At 37.5% G+C, this 21,600-nt stretch overlaps 1 protein-coding gene across 2 annotated transcripts in view; it reads left to right on the top strand.

The window, feature by feature from the left end:
* srgap3 (SLIT-ROBO Rho GTPase activating protein 3) overlaps window positions 1-21,600 on the top strand; it is a 197,775-nt gene that overhangs the window by 158,167 nt on the left and 18,008 nt on the right. The window contains exons 10-18 of one of the 2 annotated variants that reach the window (XM_055212339.2): window positions 785-869; window positions 6,462-6,489; window positions 9,091-9,193; window positions 11,600-11,660; window positions 12,308-12,385; window positions 14,121-14,255; window positions 15,777-15,882; window positions 18,601-18,828; window positions 19,809-19,882. In XM_055212339.2, the coding sequence (XP_055068314.1) occupies window positions 785-869; window positions 6,462-6,489; window positions 9,091-9,193; window positions 11,600-11,660; window positions 12,308-12,385; window positions 14,121-14,255; window positions 15,777-15,882; window positions 18,601-18,828; window positions 19,809-19,882 (898 nt within the window). Of the gene's footprint in view, window positions 1-784; window positions 870-6,461; window positions 6,490-9,090; window positions 9,194-9,684; window positions 9,716-11,599; window positions 11,661-12,307; window positions 12,386-14,120; window positions 14,256-15,776; window positions 15,883-18,600; window positions 18,829-19,808; window positions 19,883-21,600 lie in introns of both variants that reach the window. The other variant, XM_055212340.2, reaches the window with a different exon arrangement.

The following is a 21,600-nucleotide window of genomic DNA, read 5'->3' on the forward strand; positions in this document are numbered from 1 at the left end:
AGAAATAAACAAAAATCATTTAGTGAACTTGAAGTAGGCCTACACAAACCGTCAGTGTTCAAAACAGTGTTTACCCCAATTTACGATGACAAACATATAATAATCATTTAATGTCCGTGTAAAGTCAGATATTAAATGTGTTCTCAGTTTGTCACACCACGAAAAAATATGTTTTTAACCACTCAACATTTTTTCTCATCGTTCAAATTTGGCAAAATAAGTGATCAAAATCTTGCACTGAAGCCACGCCCACTCGCAGGAAATCTGCCATCTCCCGATTTATAGTCGTGCGTAAGTTCTACGCCGTAGCTAAATTTTTAACACCGCTTACTTTTGATATCGCCTTCACTTGAAGTCTTTGGTGCTTTAAAATTCTGCTTCTGTAGGCAGCTCACATGGTTTGAAAAAGGATATTTATTTTGTACATCCTATGATACCATTCCATATATCTTGTTTTTAAAGATACCCTTGAGGTCCTGGTGTCCAGTAGATATCAGTAGATCTTTTATTACGTGGTTCTCATCACCTGTGCGCACCAATATGAAAGTTTACCCATCCTGTCTTATCTATCCTTGCAAACTCATCACACACGATGGCTCAAAACATTGGCGACAGCGCCCTTGCCTCGCCAATGAGACGGAAATTAAATTCTCCTATTGGAACAGATTAAATTTGTGGCGTGCAAAGTACGCCGAAATCTGCCCGCAACAGACGTTACCTCCCCTGTTTTAGTCACGTCCTATTAAAATCATTAGCTCACTGATGCCTTTATCTGTGTCCGCAGAAATTCAAGGAGTACCTGAACGGCAGCAACCTCATCATTAAACTGCAGGCCAAGCATGACCTGCTGAAGCAGACCCTGGGGGAAGGTGAGCAGTCAGTTTATTAAATAAGCTTCCCTCTGTTATTTGGAAAATTTGGAAAGTCAGCATTGCCAACATTTTAATTGTCAAATGAAACTAAGTGTAACTTTGGTCCCAGTTAGATGTATAAGCTGAAATTGTTGACTGTAATATCTAATAAATGGTGTCAGACTTATTGACAACAGTAAGGTCTAATGCTGCGTTCACACCAGCCACGGTAGAGGCGTCAAACGTGAGTGATTTCAATGTTTAGTCAATGTGAAGACGCATTGACGCACATCTGGAGGTCTCACGGTGCGAATAAGGCGTTTAGCGTGTTAGACGCGATTCCGCCTCATTTGCGCGTCTAGTTTGGGGAATGGCGCAAATTAGACGTTGCCGCGTGAAACACACGACTTGAAAAATTTTAACTTTGGCGAAAAAACGCGCTGCGTTAATCAATCAGGACCTTGCTCTAGTAGTAATGTGATTACAGCAAGCGAGCGGAGTCGCAGAAGCCCCTCCCATGACGCAAATTTCCGTGTGAATGTCTCGTTGACTAGAATTTCACGCTTGGCTTTCATGTGCGAATGAAGCGAGTAAACTCAAAATGTTTATGCAGCAAACTAGATTCAGTAGTCACGATTTGACGCCTCAAACGCGGTTGTGAAAACAGGAAGTTTTAAATCATTAGGATTTTTTTGCATTATTTTGTAATGTTATTTCAAACTTTATGGAAACACTTTACAACAAGGTTGCATTTGTTACCATTAGTATATGAAGAGTTTCGTTGCAAAACGAGATAAATCCATTTTTTTACATTTTTGTCAAAACATGTTTATTATTATGTTATCATGTTATTATTTTGTTTTATGGTGCTACTTAGCTGTATTTTTTTAAGTTATGAAGGTTTTAAATCAAAACAGACCAACTGCTGTTGCATTGAAATTAATTGGAATGCACAACCAAAAAACGCGATTTATGAACAATTAAAAAAAATGGTGGTTGCAACGAAACTCTTCATATATAACAATAAGTTATATAGTTTTTCAGCATTTATGTTTTTCCAATGCAGTTGTTAATGTTAGTTCATTGTGCATTAACTAGTTATAACTTTTGATTAAAAAAATATTTTAATAAATGCTAAAAAGAACATAAATAGTACAATATAAAAGCTCTAAATATATTGCTTATGTTAACAAATACAACTTTATTGTAAAGTATTACATATTATATTATTAGCCTAACATACAAAAAAGTGCTTTAACAAAACAGACAAAGCATAATATTTCCAATGTGCATTTGGAAGCACCTGACATAATTGTTTGGCATCTGACATAATGACGCAGATGGGGTCCACATACAATAATGTGAAAAATACCCTGAATATTCTTTTAAGCGTGAACCCTGCGTTTGTCAGATCATTATAGAGACCCCGCTTTCACGGCCACATTTCCCATAAGACCCCTTGTCACTTTGGTTACGGGCAGTTTACGCCCAATCAATCAGCCAGCGGCACCCGAGGGGGCGCGTTACGGCAGCTGCATGTGTGGCGGCTCGTGATCTAATGGTGGTGTGCTGTGGGACGGCACAGCTGAGTCCAGCCATCCACAAATATGATCATTGACCAGTCCTGCTCTCCAATCCTTACCAGTCGGTGTGCTCATTTACACTTGACATCATCGGCTGATTAACACCAGACACACAAAGTGATTTAAAGCCAAGGTGTGTGTGTGTGTGCATGTGTTTGTGTGCATGGTGCAAATACATGAGTTTGGCACATATGGTTGCAGCAGGTTTCGCCTATGTTTTTAATTATTCACCTAATTGATCCTAGATCCATTAAGCCAATTAGCTTGGCACATCTAATTCTCTCCATTAATGTTATCGGGGGTTGCCATGGTGCCAGACACCTGGCTTAAATGCTTGTGCTCATGGACATTAAAATGAGTATCTCAAATCTGCATATCCGAAGTATGTCGAAAACCAAATCTCCCAGAAACGCGAATGAGCTCTTGGAAAGGACTCTGAATCTTTTTTAACCCCTCAGCTGTCAGGACAAAAGCCTTTCAGTGTTTAAAATGATTTAAAAGGGGAAAACAAGCATAGAAAGTGGAACCACTTCATTTGATATGCAGATTTAATGAAATGAAATGATTTGAGGGCCACTACACATCTCTGAAGGGCCTATGTAGACACATCTGTAGTTCCACCTCATTACACAGCGCTTCAGAATTGGACGAAGAACTGGGTTTGCATTATGTGGAGATTTGGGCAGGTGGGATCCAGACTGTAATTTTGGGGTTCTTGGACGAGATTGCTTAGTGTATTAATCATGGATGTAAATGAATGGTAGCGAGTGGACTTTGGCTTTTAACCTTCTGTCTTAAATAATAGGTAAAAAATGACTCTTTTGGTTTGCATTATTTTGTTTTTAAAGTGAAATATTATTATCCTTGCAGGAATTTTATAAAAAAAATAAATCAAAGATTAGGCAAAGATTTATCAAATGTTGGCAAATACAGTAATTGGTCGCACATTGTACTTAGGAGATGAAGTATTCTTTAAATTGAACTTGCTGTATACCACAAAACGAATTGTTTAGTTGAATAACTTGCCTTTCCAGATTAAATGTCTGTTCTTGGATTTAGTGAAATCATTTTTTAAATTAACACGATAAGCCAAATCAGGTTCAAAAAGGTCCCGAAGTCATTCGGCATCACTGAATCCATTGAAATACATAAATACAGGAGCAGAATAGAGCCGACTCTCGTGACTGTAGACGGTAATGGTTTCTCTTGGTTCATATGAAATCATTTTGAGGTATATGTCACACCTATATGTTGCAACTTATAGTCCGGAAACGGTACTTGGGTTAAAATAATAAAATTTTCTTTTATGCTAAAAATCATTATTATATTATGTAAAGATCATGTTTCATGAAAATATTTTGTACATTTCCTACCGTAAATATATCCAAACTTTATTTTTGTGAGTGGATCCAAATCGCTATCAAAATTGGCCAGAAACTCGCCTACAAACTTTGTATTGCTACCATTGGGGACTTTCCATTCAAGTTAATTTTTTATGTAAACGCTTACAATTTTCCCCATTTAGTCAACAACATTACACTGGTAAGCTTTGTACTTTAAGTGATCTTCTCAATATTTTTATGTTGTGCACTCTCATTTTCAAATCGTTGTATATCAGTCAAATATTGTTCTATCCTAACAATACATCAATGGAAAGCTTATTTATTTATCTTTCAGACGTATAAATCTCAATTTAAAAACAATTTACCCTTACAACTGGTTTTGTGGTCCAGGGTCACATACTGTATGTGTATATGTGTGTATACAGTACATTTAAAATACAGTATTAAAATTTCAGTAGTTCAAAGCAGCCCACCCCTTCTCAGCCTCACGAAATTTCGTTTTATAGTCACGTAAATTTGTGATTATTTTTTCGTGATATTATCACAAATGTCCTGTTTTCGGTCATTTTAACTTTACTCAGAGTAAAAGTTACTTTTTTTTACAGCGGGGAGAGGTGGAGGATTCTAGTATAGTTCAAAAACGACAAGGGAATATAAATCTCAAACTAGTTGTTTGTAATTGTAGGAACATCTTTACAATTTAAGTGCAATAACAAAAAGTTAATAAAATTAAAAGCTTTTTTAAAGTAAGAAACATTTATGGAATTGTTTAATGATTTTTACATGTGAGTTATGCACTTTTGAAGGTGGTCAGCAATCACTATAGTAAGGTTGTAATCTATCTATCTCTCTCTTTCTCTGCAATGTCTAATGACCTGCGCATTCTCGAGGACGTTCTGAAGTTGTGTTTGACTTAAAGCGAAGCTGCTAGACCTCTGAAGATAATGCGCATGGCATTAAAAACGCGTCGTGCAAATGAGCGGTAAAAACCCAGTCGGCAATTTCGTACTCAAGAGCATGAATCTTACCTTTCATAGGAATCACTCGCTTCGCGTCAGTGTAAAATATAACCAGGGGTTTCTTTCATAAGATTTGACATGAGGCGGGTCTGCATTAGCGAGCGCCTGTCTCGTCCGTCTCCATGGTTCTTTTTGCGCGTTCCCCCGCCCATCAATCATCCATTGCGCGTCTTTATCACCTTGCTTTTTTTAAAAATATTTTTTACTCAGTAACGGATATGATTTAAAATTTAGCGAAGTACAATACTTTAAACAAAACATACTTAAGTAAAAGTAAAAGTACAGATTTTAAAAACTACAAAAAAACTACTCAATTACAGTAACATGAGTAAATGTAATTCGTTACTTTCCACCTCTGACCAATACATAAAGAGACATTCTAATGCAAGCACCAAATCTAACCCTAAACTGAAGCGACAATGGTTTAAAATTAAGAAAAAGTGGTTGAGTAACCAATACGTGATAATCACACGAAAACAGGAATTCGTTATACAATCACGAGAAAAAATTTGTGATAATATCATGAAAAAAGAATAAAAAATGTACGTGACTATATCACGAAACCTTGTGAGACTGTGTAATTCAGAGACTGACATTCAAATATATATTTTTGTAGCCATCCTTCATGTTTAGGTTTGTAGGTGTGCATGTTTTTTATTGTTTGTATCATGTTGATAGCAGGGGACACTTTTGAGAAGACTTAAGATTGGGAAAAAGTATTAAGTGAGCTGCCACAAACTTCAGTCATTGTAGCCAGTGTGAAATAATCCCTTCATAGATACTTAGGGCGCACTCACATTATCCAAACCAAACCATGCCCCAGCGCGTTTGTCACCCCTCCCTACTCCCCTAGGTGCACGCACTCACACTGTACTTTTTATCGATCCGAGTCCGGGCGCGCTTTCGTCATTAAAATGCGATTGTTTTGAAAAAAGCAGGAAGTAAAGCTCTCTCTTAACACTGGAACCCACCGTAATGATAAGTCTGTGTTTTTTTTATTCGGAGTCGTTTGGTGCGCGATTACAGACAGCCTTCTCGCATGTCATCATATTGCTTAGTTGATCTGTCACGTGCGCAGCTCGGACATTCACATAACCCCACTGCTCGCATCAAAAGGTTTTTACGGCGGCAGATGAAGGTGAGTGGTCGCGCAGCTGACGTCTTCACCTTTTGAATCGCGCTCAGGCGCGAATGCGCTCACACCACAGCCTTCCGCGCCTGAGCCCAAGTGAACCGCGCTCCGGCCCACCTCTGCAACCCGGCCGTGGCGCGATTAACCAATCCGCGCCCGGGCGCGGAACAGAGCGATCACACTTGTCAAACAAACCAGGCTTTGGGGGTCAAACGCGCCCGAGCGCGGTTTGGTTTGGATAGTGTGAGTGCGCCCTTACTCTCACACACACACACTTATTTAGACCCCTTTTGGTTCACTTCTGTGAACCGTCTGACACCCCACAGTGTCCTTCCGAGGTTTCTACGGTGACCAGCGCCGGTCTTTGTCTCAGAAACAGTATGGCTGTTCACCCATTCATCTCTCCTATAATAGCGCTGGTCACTCTCACCATAGCCATCAGTGCAGTCTGACTGAGCTTTAGAACGCACTGCATGAGATCATACTAATAATGACATTTCTAACTCCGCCCTCTTTTCCTCTCTCATTTCCAGGAGAAAGGGCCGAATGTGGAACTACAAGGTAAGATTGATGAAACATTTCCCCATCTCTCCTCCTCTTTTTTGCATTTTTATTATGTTATTACAAGCTAACATACAATCGTTTGTTTTTCACCGGGGAGCATGTGATAGATAAATATGTGATATCTTGAGTTTCTGTTGTACTTGGACAAAACTATTTTTGTCAGTCCATTTACTGCGAGTTCAGCTGATAAATAAACTCATAAACCCATAACAAGCCATTGTAAAACCCAACAAGGACAAATAAAAGTTTTTTGGCAGTCCACATAGATATCGCACTGCATTTTGGATAGAGGTTTGTCCTCAAGCTGTCGCTGGCAAGGACTCTTCTCCTGCTGGGTTGTCCAAAATGCCCTCAGGCAGTCTAATAATGCTGAGAAAACTGCTTTCATGATAAACAGATGCAGAGCATCATCTGTACATCTGTACCCCTTCTCACCTCCCGGTTGGGTGGCACCTACAATTGTATAGATGGATATTCAAAAGCCCTTTATTTGAAATGTCCATAGTACAAAATATAAAGCCATAAAAATACTATATGCAAGTGTGTACATACAGTACTTCATGTGCATTCTTGCATTACTTTGGTGGTAACAGACCTCAGTACTCAAGGGAATAATAGTTTTCTTCATTGGACATTGCGTTATGTACATCCTTTAATATTTAACATTTATTTCCACTGACAACAACCAGTTTCATCGTGTTAATGATTAATCTCTAGCAAATATAAACAACAGAGTGTGCAATGCCCTCAGGTTTACAGACAAAGTACAGAGTCATGTCATATTTGAGTTTAATTGCATTTACCAGCATGTCACAATGGCAATTATGTTTCCATAGCTAAATATTTCAATAAGGGGCCAATTCAGGCACCTTTAATGAATAGAAACCCCCCTGCAGTTGTTATTGGTTGAATCGATGTCAAATGGCTTAGGATGTAATTAGAAACACAACAAATAATGCCTGTTGCTTATTTAACCTGTCATTATAGGCTGTTACCTCAACTGAGATTAGTTAGTAAGAGTTATTTCAGAGGTGCATATATAATGTATATATTAAAGGGACACTCCACTTTTTTTGAAAATATTCAAATTTTTCAGCTCCCCTAGAGTTAAACATTTGATTTTTACCGTTTTGGAATCCATTCAGCTGATCCCCGGTTCTTGCGCTACCACTTTTAGCAAAGTTTAGCATAATCCATTTAATCTGATCAGACCATTAGCATCGCACTCAAAAATAACCAAAGACCTTTGGACTTAGTACACGATAACTACAGAAGAGTCCAGTTTTAAATAGAAAAAATATTAAAACTGGTTGGTTATTTTTGAGCGCGATGCTAAATGGTCTTATTAGATTCAATAGATTAAGCTAAGCTATGCTAAAAGTGGTACCGACAGCCCTGGAGATCGGCTCAGTAATTCCAAAATGTTAAAAATCAAATGTTTAACTCTAGGGGAGCTGGAAAATGAGCATATTTTTAAAAAAGTGGAGTGTCCCTTTATATATATATATGAAGAGTTTGGTTCCAAAACGCGATAAACGCCATTTTTGAAAAAAATTAGGTACTGCCAAAATCAGTATTATATCAGGTCAGTAGTTAAAAGTAAATTCTTAATTTTACGCAAAATCCAATATCCGCCGTGTTATTCTGTCATCTTTTCTCCCTTTTTTTCCCAAAATGCGATAAACGCCACTCCCCCCTTTTTTACAGAACGCAATAAATCCATTTCTGATATTACAGCCCACCAGTCACGCAATGTAAACAAACAATGGCGGACGCGCTGAGTACACGGAGTCCTAGTTTTCCTCATCTACTTTGTACTTCGTGATCAACAAACAAAACAAAATAATACTTTAATTGCATCGCTAAACCTGTGATGGTTTTCTGTGATGGGAAAGAAACGTAAGCCATCAGCATCTAATATTTTCCCTGAGAGGCACTCGGGAGACGGGTGCTTGTTCTCCCGACAGCAAGCTTCTCATGCTAACACATTGACCCCAGAGGATCTTATGAAAAACTTTCCATAATTTTACTCAAAGTCAACGAAAATCGAGCAGGACCAAAAACATTTTACAGCTGATCTCTGTGAAAGACGTTAAGCGAGGACGTCAAGTAACCGCAATGACAGTGATCTTAATATGACAAAGTAAGTGTTTTGATTAATGACATTAATGTTTATATTTTTAATTAGTGTGTACAACTAGTCAACTAAATGAATATAACATGGCAAAGATGAATGCACATTTATATAGGCTATTGATTCAATAGATTTATAGCATTTTGAATAAAAACTTGTCATGGATTTATTGCATTTTGTGGAAAAAATTATCCGTTTTTATAATAAATCTTTGAAAATCAACTTATGGATTTGAATTTTTTATGTTTTTATAACCTAAAGTTGCTATGTGAAAGTTTGTAACAGAAAATAGTTGTTTTCATCTTGCCACTTTCTTGGTATAGAAAACACGTTTTTACCAAAATTTGTCAAAATGGATTTATTGCGTTTTGGAACCAAACTCTTCATATGGTCTTTGATATAATATGTAATTTAAGGAAGCTTTGTGTGTATTTTTGTTTCTCCTAACCATATCCATTCCTCAGACCCCCAACCCTTCCTCCGAAACCACAGAAATTGCGAAAACCAAGGCCTCGCTCCATCTATAACCATAAGCTGTTTAATGGCAATATGGAGAGTTTCATTAAGGTATCCACTGACTGTGGCGCCAGTTGCGCCTCCTGGTGGGCTGGAGGGATAGCTGTCACAAGCTCTGTCTCTTAACTTTCCTACCGCTGACTCATGCGCTCACGCCCTCTACCCGCTCCTGTTATTTCAATCCGTCTTTCGCCAGATGGCGATGATGCAGATAATAAGGGTGGCAAATGATGCACAGGTCCAGTAGTTTTTAAGAAACTGCCTATTGCTGAAATAATATACTTAATTTGTGCTATTAAATGCTTGAGTACTACTTTTAGACGATCTGATTTAAAGATACAATGGAAAAATTTTCCACAGAGACATTGTGTTCTCCTGCCTCCCTTTACTGCATCTCAAGCCATTCCAGCAGCTGCCCTAATGCTATTTTACCCAGTCACCACGGCGACACTGTCGTCTCCATGGCGATTCTGTCATCCGTTCCTCTCTAACTGTGAATCTCTCTTTTCACTCTGCTCTGCTCTACGCTGCTTTTGTCCTAGGGGAAGACGGAATGCTCGTACCCGCAATCAGGTACTTTACAATAGGGCCAGGCATGAACTGACTTTTTCTGTCTGATAGCACTGTAATGCAGTTACTTGAAATGGCACGTCATTGCCTCTTTCCCCAAGAGGTCAAAAACAAAGCTTTCTGTAGTGACCTTGTATTAGTTACAGGATTTTTTCTAACAATACTAGTCGTACTGACAACCCTGGCTTGGACTTCCAAACATGTTTTTTCTATTGTGAAATACTCTTGTGGAAAGATATGCCTAATGCTTTGCTTTATTCTGTACTAAAATTACTAGAAAGTTCATTTTACTCGAGGTTGTGAACATATTTCTTGTTTTTAAAGCATCTAGAAATTTGTTCATAAAACACACATACAGCATGTTAATTAAAGGTGCACTAAGTCATATTTTTTCTTTAAAGAGAGTTTAAATTGGTGACTCATTAAAGTTGAATTGTGTAAAATCTGGCATCACCACATAGAATTGCAAAAATAATTACTTGGTTCTTAAATTAGTTTCATGAGCACTCCTTTTGTCTGTCATTGGTTGAATAAACAGAAACCCTCACCACAAACAAACACCACTGATTAAGTCAATGTTACTAAATCCTATTTTATGCTTAGAACCAGTGGTTCTCAAACTTTTCAGCGTGCCCCCCCCCTTGTGTAGGGTGCATCCCTTTGCGTCACCCCACCAAAGAAAATTCCTGGCATAAAACAACCTCAAACTTAGAATTAAACAAAACATATAAAATTGCACAATGTAGTGCTCTTGGTTAGTAGCCTTATTTTTCTGGGGTATAATTGCACACAATTTGCAATAAATTAATGTATTTTATAAAATGTCATAAAAGTGCCCCCTGGCACCATCTCGGGCCCACCCCCAGTTTGAGAACCACCAGCATAGACAAACAGAGCAATGTTTAATACCACAATACCACAGTTTTTGCATTTTGGGGAACCAACCTACAAATGGCTAAAAGACAGAAGATTTAACACAAAAAGTTAGCTTTTTTATGGCTGTCAAAAGATAAATCGCGATTAATCACATACAAAATAAAAGTTTGCATAATATATGTGTGTGTACCGTGTGTATATATTATGTATATATAAATACACACATGCATGTATGAATTTAAGAAAAATGTTATTTATTTATATTTTTATATAAAATATATCTACAGCGGGGAAAATAAGTATTTGACACATCAGCCAATTATTGAATTCATACAAGGAAATCAGAACACCTGACCTAAATACCATAGAAAATCTATGGAGAGAACTGAAGATCAAAGTTCATAAAAGAGGCCCAAGGAACCTTCAACAAGAGGCATATAGAAGCTGTAATCCCCAACAAAGGCTTTTTACAAAGTATTAAATAAAGTGTGTTCAATACTTATCCCCTGTGTCATTTCACTGTATTTATTATGACTCAACTTGTATACTTAAATGTTCTGATTTCTTTGTATGAATTCAATATTTGGCTACATCTGGTGGAAATTTTGTGTCAATTGCCCACTTAGAATTAGAAACCCCTTACTGATAAAAACGCTGATGTATCAAATACTTATTTTACACACACACACACACACACACACACACACACACACACACACACACACACACACACACACACACACACACACACACAATAATAATTATTGTACACAGTGCACACACATAAATTATGCAAAAAACTTTTATTTTGTATTTGTATTAATCTTTTGACAGCCCTATATTTTTTATAAGCAAGCATGAACAAATAAAGACAAAACTACTTAGTGCACCTTTACATAGATGATAATTTTCATATTGTAACTTACTGTATTTATTTTTCATTAGAAACCATTTTCAATTTCTGTCACTACTCTAAATTGATGGCATCTTGTAATGCTTGTTGTTTCTTAGGATTCAGGTCAACCCATTCCTCTGGTGGTGGAGAGCTGCATACGATACATTAATCTATATGGTAAGAGGTTCAAAGAAAGGTCGCTAATTGATTTCAGCTAAACATGCTGACTCAAAGTCTACTGGAAACCATTAGAGAGCCCTCGAAAAAACAGCACAAGCTCTTGTCATTCAGACAAGACCCTACACACAGAACCAAAAAGAGACGCAGATGCTAATCCGTAAAGGATCTCATCTGCTGCGAGTTTTAGTGATCCCGTGGCACTTTCAAAATAGTTCCATATAAAGTCCATCTGTCAGGGTGAAACTGGAGTCAGTAAATTTAGGGAATGACATCAGTTTGGGTCCTAAACATGCTTTGGATTGGTGATTTATTATTTACCGCCTGCCGGTTATAAGACTATAGATTTTTACGGATATCAAGTAAAGAAAACACAATTCTCAATTCTCTGTCCCAGCAGGAAGATTGCTAACATGGCTCAAGCCTTTATTTCTTTCCATATATCTTTCAGATTATTGCTTTAAGATTACAGGCATACTCTTGCTTCCTTTCAGGATATCATGTAATCTCAGAAAAATGGTTGCCACGTGTCACAAAACAGGCTCTTTTCTATATAGAGATTGCCTGAAAGCCGTGCGACTGAAATAATGCTATTTCAAACCTTGACAAGTCTGGGTCTTACGTTTCTTTTTCTTTCCATCTGTAAGGGCTGCAGCAACAAGGCATATTTAGAGTTCCTGGATCTCAGGTGGAAGTGAACGATATTAAAAATTCATTCGAGAGGGGTAAGTCAAACAGTAATTCTTATAGTATGATCTCAGATTCAAAACTTTATTTTTGTGTTTTCCAAGCTTTAAGTTTGTCACCTTGAGTATATACCAGAGTAAAAAAAACATCAGAAAATTTGATTTGACATCAGGAATTGATTTACCGTATTAAGCTCTCTAAGCTTTGCATTCTACTGTAGGCTACTGATGTAAATACAAAGCTATTGTAGTCTGCACACTTTCTTTGCATGTAATCATTGATTGATAAGTTGTGAAGTTTATTAAAGGTAAGTTATGTTTTACTTTATCTGTATCCTGAATATTTATATTTATATTCCCCGAAATCGGGTCCAGGTCCTTGATCGGTTCCGATGTTTGTCTCAGATTGTCGTGTAATGTGTGACGTTTACAGAACAAATCTTACACCTCCCAATCTGCTTGTAAGCAAATAGTGGTTGCCCCGAATATATGAAACATTTAAGATTTTAAGCATAGCAACCCTGTGTCCGAAACGGCATACTGTTACTGAATAGATAAAGTACCTACTCATCGACCGTTAAAACAGTAGGTTTTATATAGTATGAATATGGGTTGTGGGAATGAAATTCTGATATAGCCCTATCCCCCATGTTAATACATAACGTGAAACACATTGTCATAACAACAAGTGAGTCGTTAACTTGGATGTTGTGAAACAAGCACAATTTAACCACAAGGAACAACTGTTCCCTAGTAGGGATGCATAACGGTTAATTGCGATTAATCTATAATAAAAGTTTTTTTAGGGCTGGGAAAAGATTAATCGCATACAAAATAAAAGTGATTTTTGGCATAATATATGAGTGTGACTGTGTGTAATTATTATGTAAATATAAATATACACACATTCATGTATGTATTTAAGAAACATTTACATGTGTATATATATTTATTTATATTTTTATATATTCTATATTATATTTAAATTAATTTTAAATATATTATATTTAAAAAAAATCTGACATGAATATATGTATGTGTGTGTGGTTAACTTTTATTTTGTATGCGATTAATCGTGATTAATCTTTTCCCAGCCCTATTTTGTTTATATCATATATATGTGTGTGTGTGTGTGTGTGTGTGTGAATTGTGCATAATAATTATGTATGTATATAAATATGCACACATGCATGTATATTTTTAAGAAAAAATATATATTCATATATTAAGTATTTATATATAAATTATACATAAATATATGTTTTTCAGACATGGTTTAGGTTAATCCAGGACTCCAACTTATTTTTATTAGGTAATTTAAGAAGTTTTTACAAACATACCTTACAAAAACACTACAGGTTTGTATCTTGAAACAAAACAATGTCACCGATATATTAAAATGAGTCAGGACAAGATGTTTTTAAATTAAAGCAGCTCAAACTTGCATATTAGTCTGGGACTAGGATAAACCCTGTCCAGGAAACCGCCCCTAAAAATAATAATAAATGTCAAACTCTTAAACCTGAGATCATGTTTGCGCTCTCTTTGGCATGGTAATCTTAATATCATTTTGTGTGATGAATCAGCTAGGATTTCAAAATATTCTGTAGTGTGAGCCCGGTCCTAGGAGTTACCTTCATGCCCAAATGGTGTCTGTTAAGTATCTGATAAGTTATTGACTGGCCTGCAAGCCAGCTGCGGTTGCCATTACAGTGTGAATCATGAATGTGCTTCGCAGCAGACACTTACCAGATTTTACAACCGTGTATTTCAGGTGAAGACCCACTGGTGGATGATCAGAGCGATCACGACATCAACTCAGTGGCAGGTGTTTTGAAACTCTACTTTAGAGGTCTGGAAAACCCTCTGTTCCCTAAGGAGCGCTTCTTAGATCTCATCTCCACCATCAGTGAGTATTGCCTTTAGCTGAAGCAAAAAAGCACTATTTTAATGTCTGTACCTTTAAATACAAATGAGCTACAGCTCCTCACTCCCTTACCAACAGACAGTGAGCGTTTTCATTTAAAATAGATTTGATTCCTGCATTAGCATTATAATGTGCTAACAAACACATTAGAGGGATAGTTCACCCACAAATGAAAATAATGTCATTAATAACTCACCCTCATGTCGTTCCAAACTCGCAAGACCTCAATTCATCTTCGGAACACAGTTCAAGATGTTCCAGATTTAGTCCGAGAGCTTGTTGACCCTTCATTGAAAATCTACGTACGGTATACTGTCCATGTCCAGAAAGGTAATAAAAACATCATCAAAGTAGTCCATGTGACATCAGTGGGTCAGTCAGAATGTGTTGAAGCACCGAAAATACATTTTGGTCCAAAAATAACAAAAATTACGCAGCATTGTGTTCTCTTTCACGTCTGTTGCGAAGCGCATGCGCGAGACTAAAGTCATGTGACACGGATGACGTGTTATCCTCAGACATGTTTACTTACTTACCTTACAGCGTGCGTCTCCCTCAGACTATAAACGAAGCCCGGGCAGAAAAAAAACAAAAAAACAAAACAGCTGGGGCGCCCCAGATAACACGTCAGCCGCGTCGTACGTCATCCGCGTCACTGCAGTTACGTGACTTTATTCTTGCGCATGTGCTTCACAACAGACGCGGAAGAGAAGACAATGCTGAATAAAGTCGTATTTTTGGTTATTTTTGGACCAAAATGTATTTTCAATGCTTCAACACATTCTAACTGATCCACTATTGTCACATGGACTACTTTGATGATGTTTTTATTACCCTTCTGGACATGGACAGCACACCGCACGTAGATTTCCAATGAAGGGTCAAGCAAGCTCTCGGACCAAACATAAAACATCTTAAACTGTGTTTCCGAAGATGAACGGAGGTCCCACGAGTTTGGAACGACATGAGGGTGAGTCATTACTGACATTATTTTCATTTTTGGGTGAACTATCCCTTTAAGAAAAGCATTTGGGTAAAATTAACCAGGGAGTCAGCGGACGTGGGTGGGCTTTGTTTTTGTGATGTCACATTAACAAGAGAATCAAAACTATGTATCAAATAAGACTGCTTTGGTTTAATGGGGATTAAAAAAGAAGTAGAGGGTGGATTTTCTTCTTTGTAGGCTTGATGTGTTCACACACTGCCAACACACATTTATGTCCAAACTAAAAATGTTTGCATAATGTGTCCTTTAATCGTGATGTTAGACAATAGATGCCATTTTTTGTGATGGGTTGTATGGTCTTATTTCTGGCTGACTTCATCTTTTATTCGCTTTGTGCTGCCTGGCGAAGCAATAGAAACCGTGTGGCATGAAAATATAAAAAGTACACAATTTTGCATAAAAGGTCGTAATAAATTTTGACTGAGGAGCTACGGGTTGGTGTTGCATATGCCGTTTGTATGTTGTATGAATGATGATTTGTTGTTTTGTCGTTTCAGAGCTTGAATCGTCCGCGGAGAGAGCTCACCACGTCCAGCAGATAGTAGTCACCCTTCCTCGTACCGTCATCATCGTCATGAGATACCTATTTGCATTTCTCAATCAGTAAGCTTTTTTTTAAACAAGTAGTATACTTTAAACCAGCTGACCTGTTGCTGTTTGCTTTAACAGATAAACATTTAAATTTGGAGTGTAATCCTTAATGTTTTAACACATCCTGTCTTTAAACTGTAAATCAGTAAATAAACATTTATGAATAGCCGCAGTCACAAGCAAAGACATTCATTATGTTTACAAAGAGCGATTCAACAGCCCCCCTCTGTTCCAGGCTAATTTATGACCCTGTCTGTTAAGGAGCGCTTTAGAGGATATTTACTCCAGAGGAAATCCATTGCTCTTTACTGTACTTCACCTGTCCCCTTCCGCTGGCCTTTTATTAATGCTTCCTGCGCTTACTCTCGACCAGACACCGAACAAAGAATTTGATTTCTTGTCACGAGTTTTCCATATGAATTTTTCCCCTTCAGTTTTTCTTTATGCCTTCAGCTCTTACAGCTGGGACTCATTACAGTTTCACTTTTGCATTCGGAAAAACGTCCAATAAGAGACAAGAGTTCATCTCTATTGAAAGATAATGCACTGTGCACGAAGATGACTTCTGGAAGTTATGGATGGATGTATTAAAATAGACGGCTGAAATAAGATTTGGATATGAGAAATGTTAAAGGGATACTCCACTTAAAAAAAGGCTTATTTTCCAGCTCCCCTAGAGTTAAACAATTTAGTTTTACAGTTTTGGAATCCATTCAGACGATCCCTGGTCTAGCGGTACCACTTTTAGCATAGCTTAGCACAATTTATTGAATCAGATTTTTTTTCGATATGGCTAGGAACTATACTCTCATTCCGGCATATTAACTCTTTCCTCGCCAGCGTTTTTTAAAAAAGTTGTCAGCCAGCGCCAGCATTTTTCATGATTTTCAAGTTTAATGCCTTCCAGAAAATGTTCTTCTTTAAATATATAAACAAACAATATATCAGATGAAAGAACAGACCATCTGCTTTCAAACAAAAAAAAAAAAACGTTTCATCCTACCTTCATTAGTTCTCTTGTAATCACCTCTCAAACATGGGTAGGTTTCTTCAAAAACACCTAATTTTGAACAAAAAGCTGAGATAATTCAATTTTTGCGAAGGACTTTTGATAGAGATCAGATGCAAAGCAATCTTTAAAACATACACGGAGTTCTTTCTCTTTCACGTGAGGCGCTACTTCCGGGTTGTATAAGTTGCGGAAGTGGTGGAAGATGGTGGGTAATAGCGTTATTGCGGAAAGACGGAAAATCTCGTCATTGGCGGGGAAGCGTTTTCTCTTAATTGACGAGATATCTCGTCAATGGCGGCGAAAGAGTTAATGATATTACGCAGCTGCTTAAAATAGTCCCCTTGGTAACTTTCAATAGTTGGGGACTATTTTCGGGCACTGCGTATCATTGCGTCTCCTGCACACATGGTACGGCAGCAAAGTCCTTGACTATTATGCCAGAATGAGATCTTTTTGGTTATTTTTAAGCGCAATGCTAATGGTCTAATTCGATTCAATGAATTATGCTAAGCTATGCTAAAAGTGGTACCGCCAGACCCGGAGATCGGCTGAATGGATTCCAAAACTGTAAAACTCAATTGTTTAACTCTAGGGGAGTTGGAAAATAAGCATATTTTCAAAAAAGTAGAGTGTCCTTTTAAGAGACAGATGAAGTGTGCCTTTGCTGGACCATTATAGCAGCACCAATCAGAGGTTTCCCAAACATTCCTGTCACCCATGATGCAAAATGTGCCAAATGTAATCTAAAATTGTCTTTGGTTTGTAAATTAAATGGAGTTGCTGGCCAGTTGGCTGGTAATTTTATTAAGATAATTACTTTAGTTAGAAACTGCCAGATACAGTTACTGAATTGTAAAAATTGTATTTTGGACCATCACTGATGTTTATGATATAAACCCAATTTTTAACAACAAAGTAAAATTTTAGTTAGTTAACAACAAACCAAAGTTCTGTATAAGGAACTACTATAAAGGAACAATGGCTGTAATTTTCCCTTAAGCTGTTAGTTTCCCTTAAATTTATATAACCCATTCTTAGACTATGGTCAAAACCTTAAAGGGACATTACACTTTTTTAAAAATATGCTCATTTTTCAGCTCCCCTAGAGTTCTTAACGTTTTGAAATCCATTCAGCTGATCCCCGGGTCTGGCGCTAGCATTTTTAGCATAGCTTAGCACAATTGAATCTGATTAGACTATTAGCATCGGGCAAAAAAATAACCAATGAGTTTCAATATTTTTCCTATTTGAAACTTGACTCTTCTGTAGTAATATTACGCACTGCCTGAAAATAGTCCACTTGGTTACTTTCAATGGCAGGGGACTATTTTCGGGCAGTGCGTAATATCACTACGCCACCTTTGGTTATTTTTGAGCGCGATGCTAATGGTCTAATCAGATTCAATGGATTATGCTAAGCTATGCTAAAAGTCCTAGCGCCAGACCCGGAGATCAGCTGAATGGATTTCAAAACGGTAAAAATCAAATGTTTAACTCTAAGGGAGCTGGAAAATGAGCATTTTTCAAAAAAAATTGGAGTGTCCCTTTAAACAGTTGTGGTGTAGTTACCCGTTTGTCTGACCAATGGGAGACAGAAAGGTTTTGGGAAACCATTATTTTGCAATTTTGTATCATACTACTACTTCACATAAAAACATACAGTGGTGGACTAATAAACACAGACATCGATATTTTACAAATTGGTTTTCTTCCTCTAGCCTGTCCCAGTACAGTGATGAGAACATGATGGACCCATATAACCTAGCCATCTGTTTCGGACCCACTCTGATGCCCATTCCGGACGGTCAGGACCCCGTGGCCTGCCAGGCTCATGTTAATGAGGTCATCAAGACCATCATCATCAACCATGAAGTCATCTTCCCCAGTCACCGTGAGCTGGATGGTCCTGTCTATGAGAAATGCATGACTGGAGGAGAGGAGTACTGGTGAGCTCTAGGACTTAAGCTGGATTTTGATGTTACTCAGGAATGTCATAATTCCTACAGTAAAGCCAGCCGCTTAAGTGTTATACTAATTTCTCAACTCTAATAGAGGGCTTAGCCCAAAGGTCACGTAAAGTGAAATACTTGAGGAAAACTCTTTTAAGCAATTCTTTGGAAAAGCAACTTAATTTGACTTTAAAATATGAGAAAAGTGCGAAAAGCTGTGGCCACAGTTAGGTGACTCAGGTGGTCTATATTAATGCACTTGGTTGGTTGGCATCCCTTTTGGAAACAGTAACATTTTTACATGTACTGGTACATATGTTAATCATAAATTCTATATTACTAATTTAGTGCACTTGCCCAACAACACCCGTTTACCATCATAAAATCACTGCAGACTAATGTATTCCTAAAAATTGAATTTAAGCAGACATAGGCATTTAAAGTCCCCATTAAATCAAAAATGAAGTTTTTTTATTTTAGTATGAATAGGTTAAAGGTATCTATAAACTAGTGAGCTCCAAAAGAAAACATTGACAAAATTCACATTTATAAACTATTGTATAAGCATTCACAACTTACAATCTCTCATTTCCACTGATCAATGATTTTTGTGACATCACTCTGCGCCTTCTCTTCTCATCAGTTTTCAGACTAGGAGGTGAACTAAATGTTATTGGCTGTTTTACAAGGGGGAGGGGCCACTCAATATGTTTCTTCTTTTAATACCACCTGTCGTGGATTACCAATTAAAATTGGCAAGTCATGGTTCATGGTGATGGAAGGTTAGATACTTTTGATATGCTTTGTCCCACTTTACTGTACCTTCCTGTTTAAATAGGAAATAAATCAAACCAGAGGATACTGCGCTCCTCAAGCCATTTCATGGGGTCTTTATAGATACCATTATTAGGAATCGTTTACGTTATTTAGTTTTTTGTACTAAAGCTTTCCTTCTTTCTTTGTGTGTATTTGTACAGTGACAGCCCTCACAGTGAACCGGGCACCATTGACGAAGCAGACAACGGCACGGAGCCGCACACTAGCGATGATGGTACGCACAGACAAGCAAGATTATTTATTTATGTTTTCTTTGAGCATTCATCCATTCCTTTATATTGTACACACCCACGACAGTCTCTCATGTCTCTTGTATTGTCTTGGAAAAGCATGCAGATTATAACCAGAGGCAAGATATTGGATTATGTTTTGTTGTTACTTGTATAGATTTTCTCATATTTTTGCCTTCCTTGTTAAATGTCTCATATTACTGCCTTAATGAATCGCTTCGTTGTGTTCTTCATTTTTGGATAAAAGCAACTGCGAAAAAAACCTAAATCTAAATGTACGTGTAAATGTTTTGTTTAGTTTGTATCAGTGTATGGGCAGATATGAAGACAAATTTTGGGGAACGAATGGAATCTAAAATACTCGTTTTTTTAGGACAAATTGTTGTTTTGCTTCGTGTGTATCAAAGATAATGTGCTCATTAGCATTTCAGCGTTGCTCAGGCTGACCTTTTTGGCTTCTGTGTTTGTGTGCGCCTGCACATGAATGTAAACCACCAAATTGAAATCAGATGTTAAACCTGGCATTGCAATATCTGGGTCACATTCAGTTTGATCTAAACCGTTTCCATGAAAGAATATCATTCATACCACACAGCCAACACAAGCTTGTTTTTTTACTAAAAGAAATAGAAATGAAAGAAATACGACATACCAAATCATATTGTTCAGTGGATGCTATGATTGACCTCTAGCTTAGCCAATCACAGTGGTGTTCTATAAGCATGCTGCATTCTTATTGGCTAGTAAGCTATGAGGAGATAAAAGGGTTGATCTCAAATTGAAATCTGGCAACACAGTTTCATAAAGGGGACATTTTTGCTAATCTCATTCTTTCTTTTTCATTTCTTATATGTAAATGATTGCATTGTCTAGAATGCTTTCCATCTTCAATGCGAATATGTTATAAATTGTATTATTTATATATTCAATTTTTTTCTAAATTGAATTGAATCCATGCAATATGCCAATAGTAGGGATGCATACAGCGCGTGACAGGAATATCTCTATCGGCCCAGTGTCAGTAATCTATGCACTATATCTCTCTTCTCGGTTTCCCCTGCTTAATTGCCTCCTTTGCTTTTTATCGCTTTGTCCAACACCCCCCCAACACCACACTCTCTTTGTTCGTGGGTGAGAAAACAGGTCTCGTGGGACTCTTGCCTCTGCTCCCTTCATTTACTGATTGATGGAGCTGCACTCAGATCCTAACCCAAAACACCATTCACATGCCTGATAGCATCTCTAGCATCCAGCTGGCTGCTCATTCAGGGAGACAGACATTTTTACTGTTTAACTATTTGATGAAAAGGCCATCTTAGTTTTTAACATAACAGCATTGTTTTTTTTTTTTGTGGTACTACTAATTAGGGCAAACATCATGAACGCTATTTCTCTTAAGATTTCTAAAATCCAAAGTATTATACTTTGCCATGCCACTGTTTATGTTCCCTATTCAGACCTGGCTTTTTCCTGACTTCTGATCACACGCTTTAGGTCTTGTACAGGGCTTTTGCAACCTTATCCTCGCAGTTGGATTTTAACACTACAATTCAACCAATCAGGTTCAGTCACCATAGAAACAATCAGTCAGCATTCATACTTGCAGTTTTACTTTCTATCTTTCCCACTTCTGTGCAGCACCTGCATTTAATTTCACCCCTGGTTGGAGACCCTAATGAAACTGATTGGTATTTCTATTTGA

This window comes from Misgurnus anguillicaudatus, chromosome 8 (genome assembly GCF_027580225.2).
Source record: "Misgurnus anguillicaudatus chromosome 8, ASM2758022v2, whole genome shotgun sequence".
Classification (NCBI taxonomy): domain Eukaryota; kingdom Metazoa; phylum Chordata; class Actinopteri; order Cypriniformes; family Cobitidae; genus Misgurnus; species Misgurnus anguillicaudatus.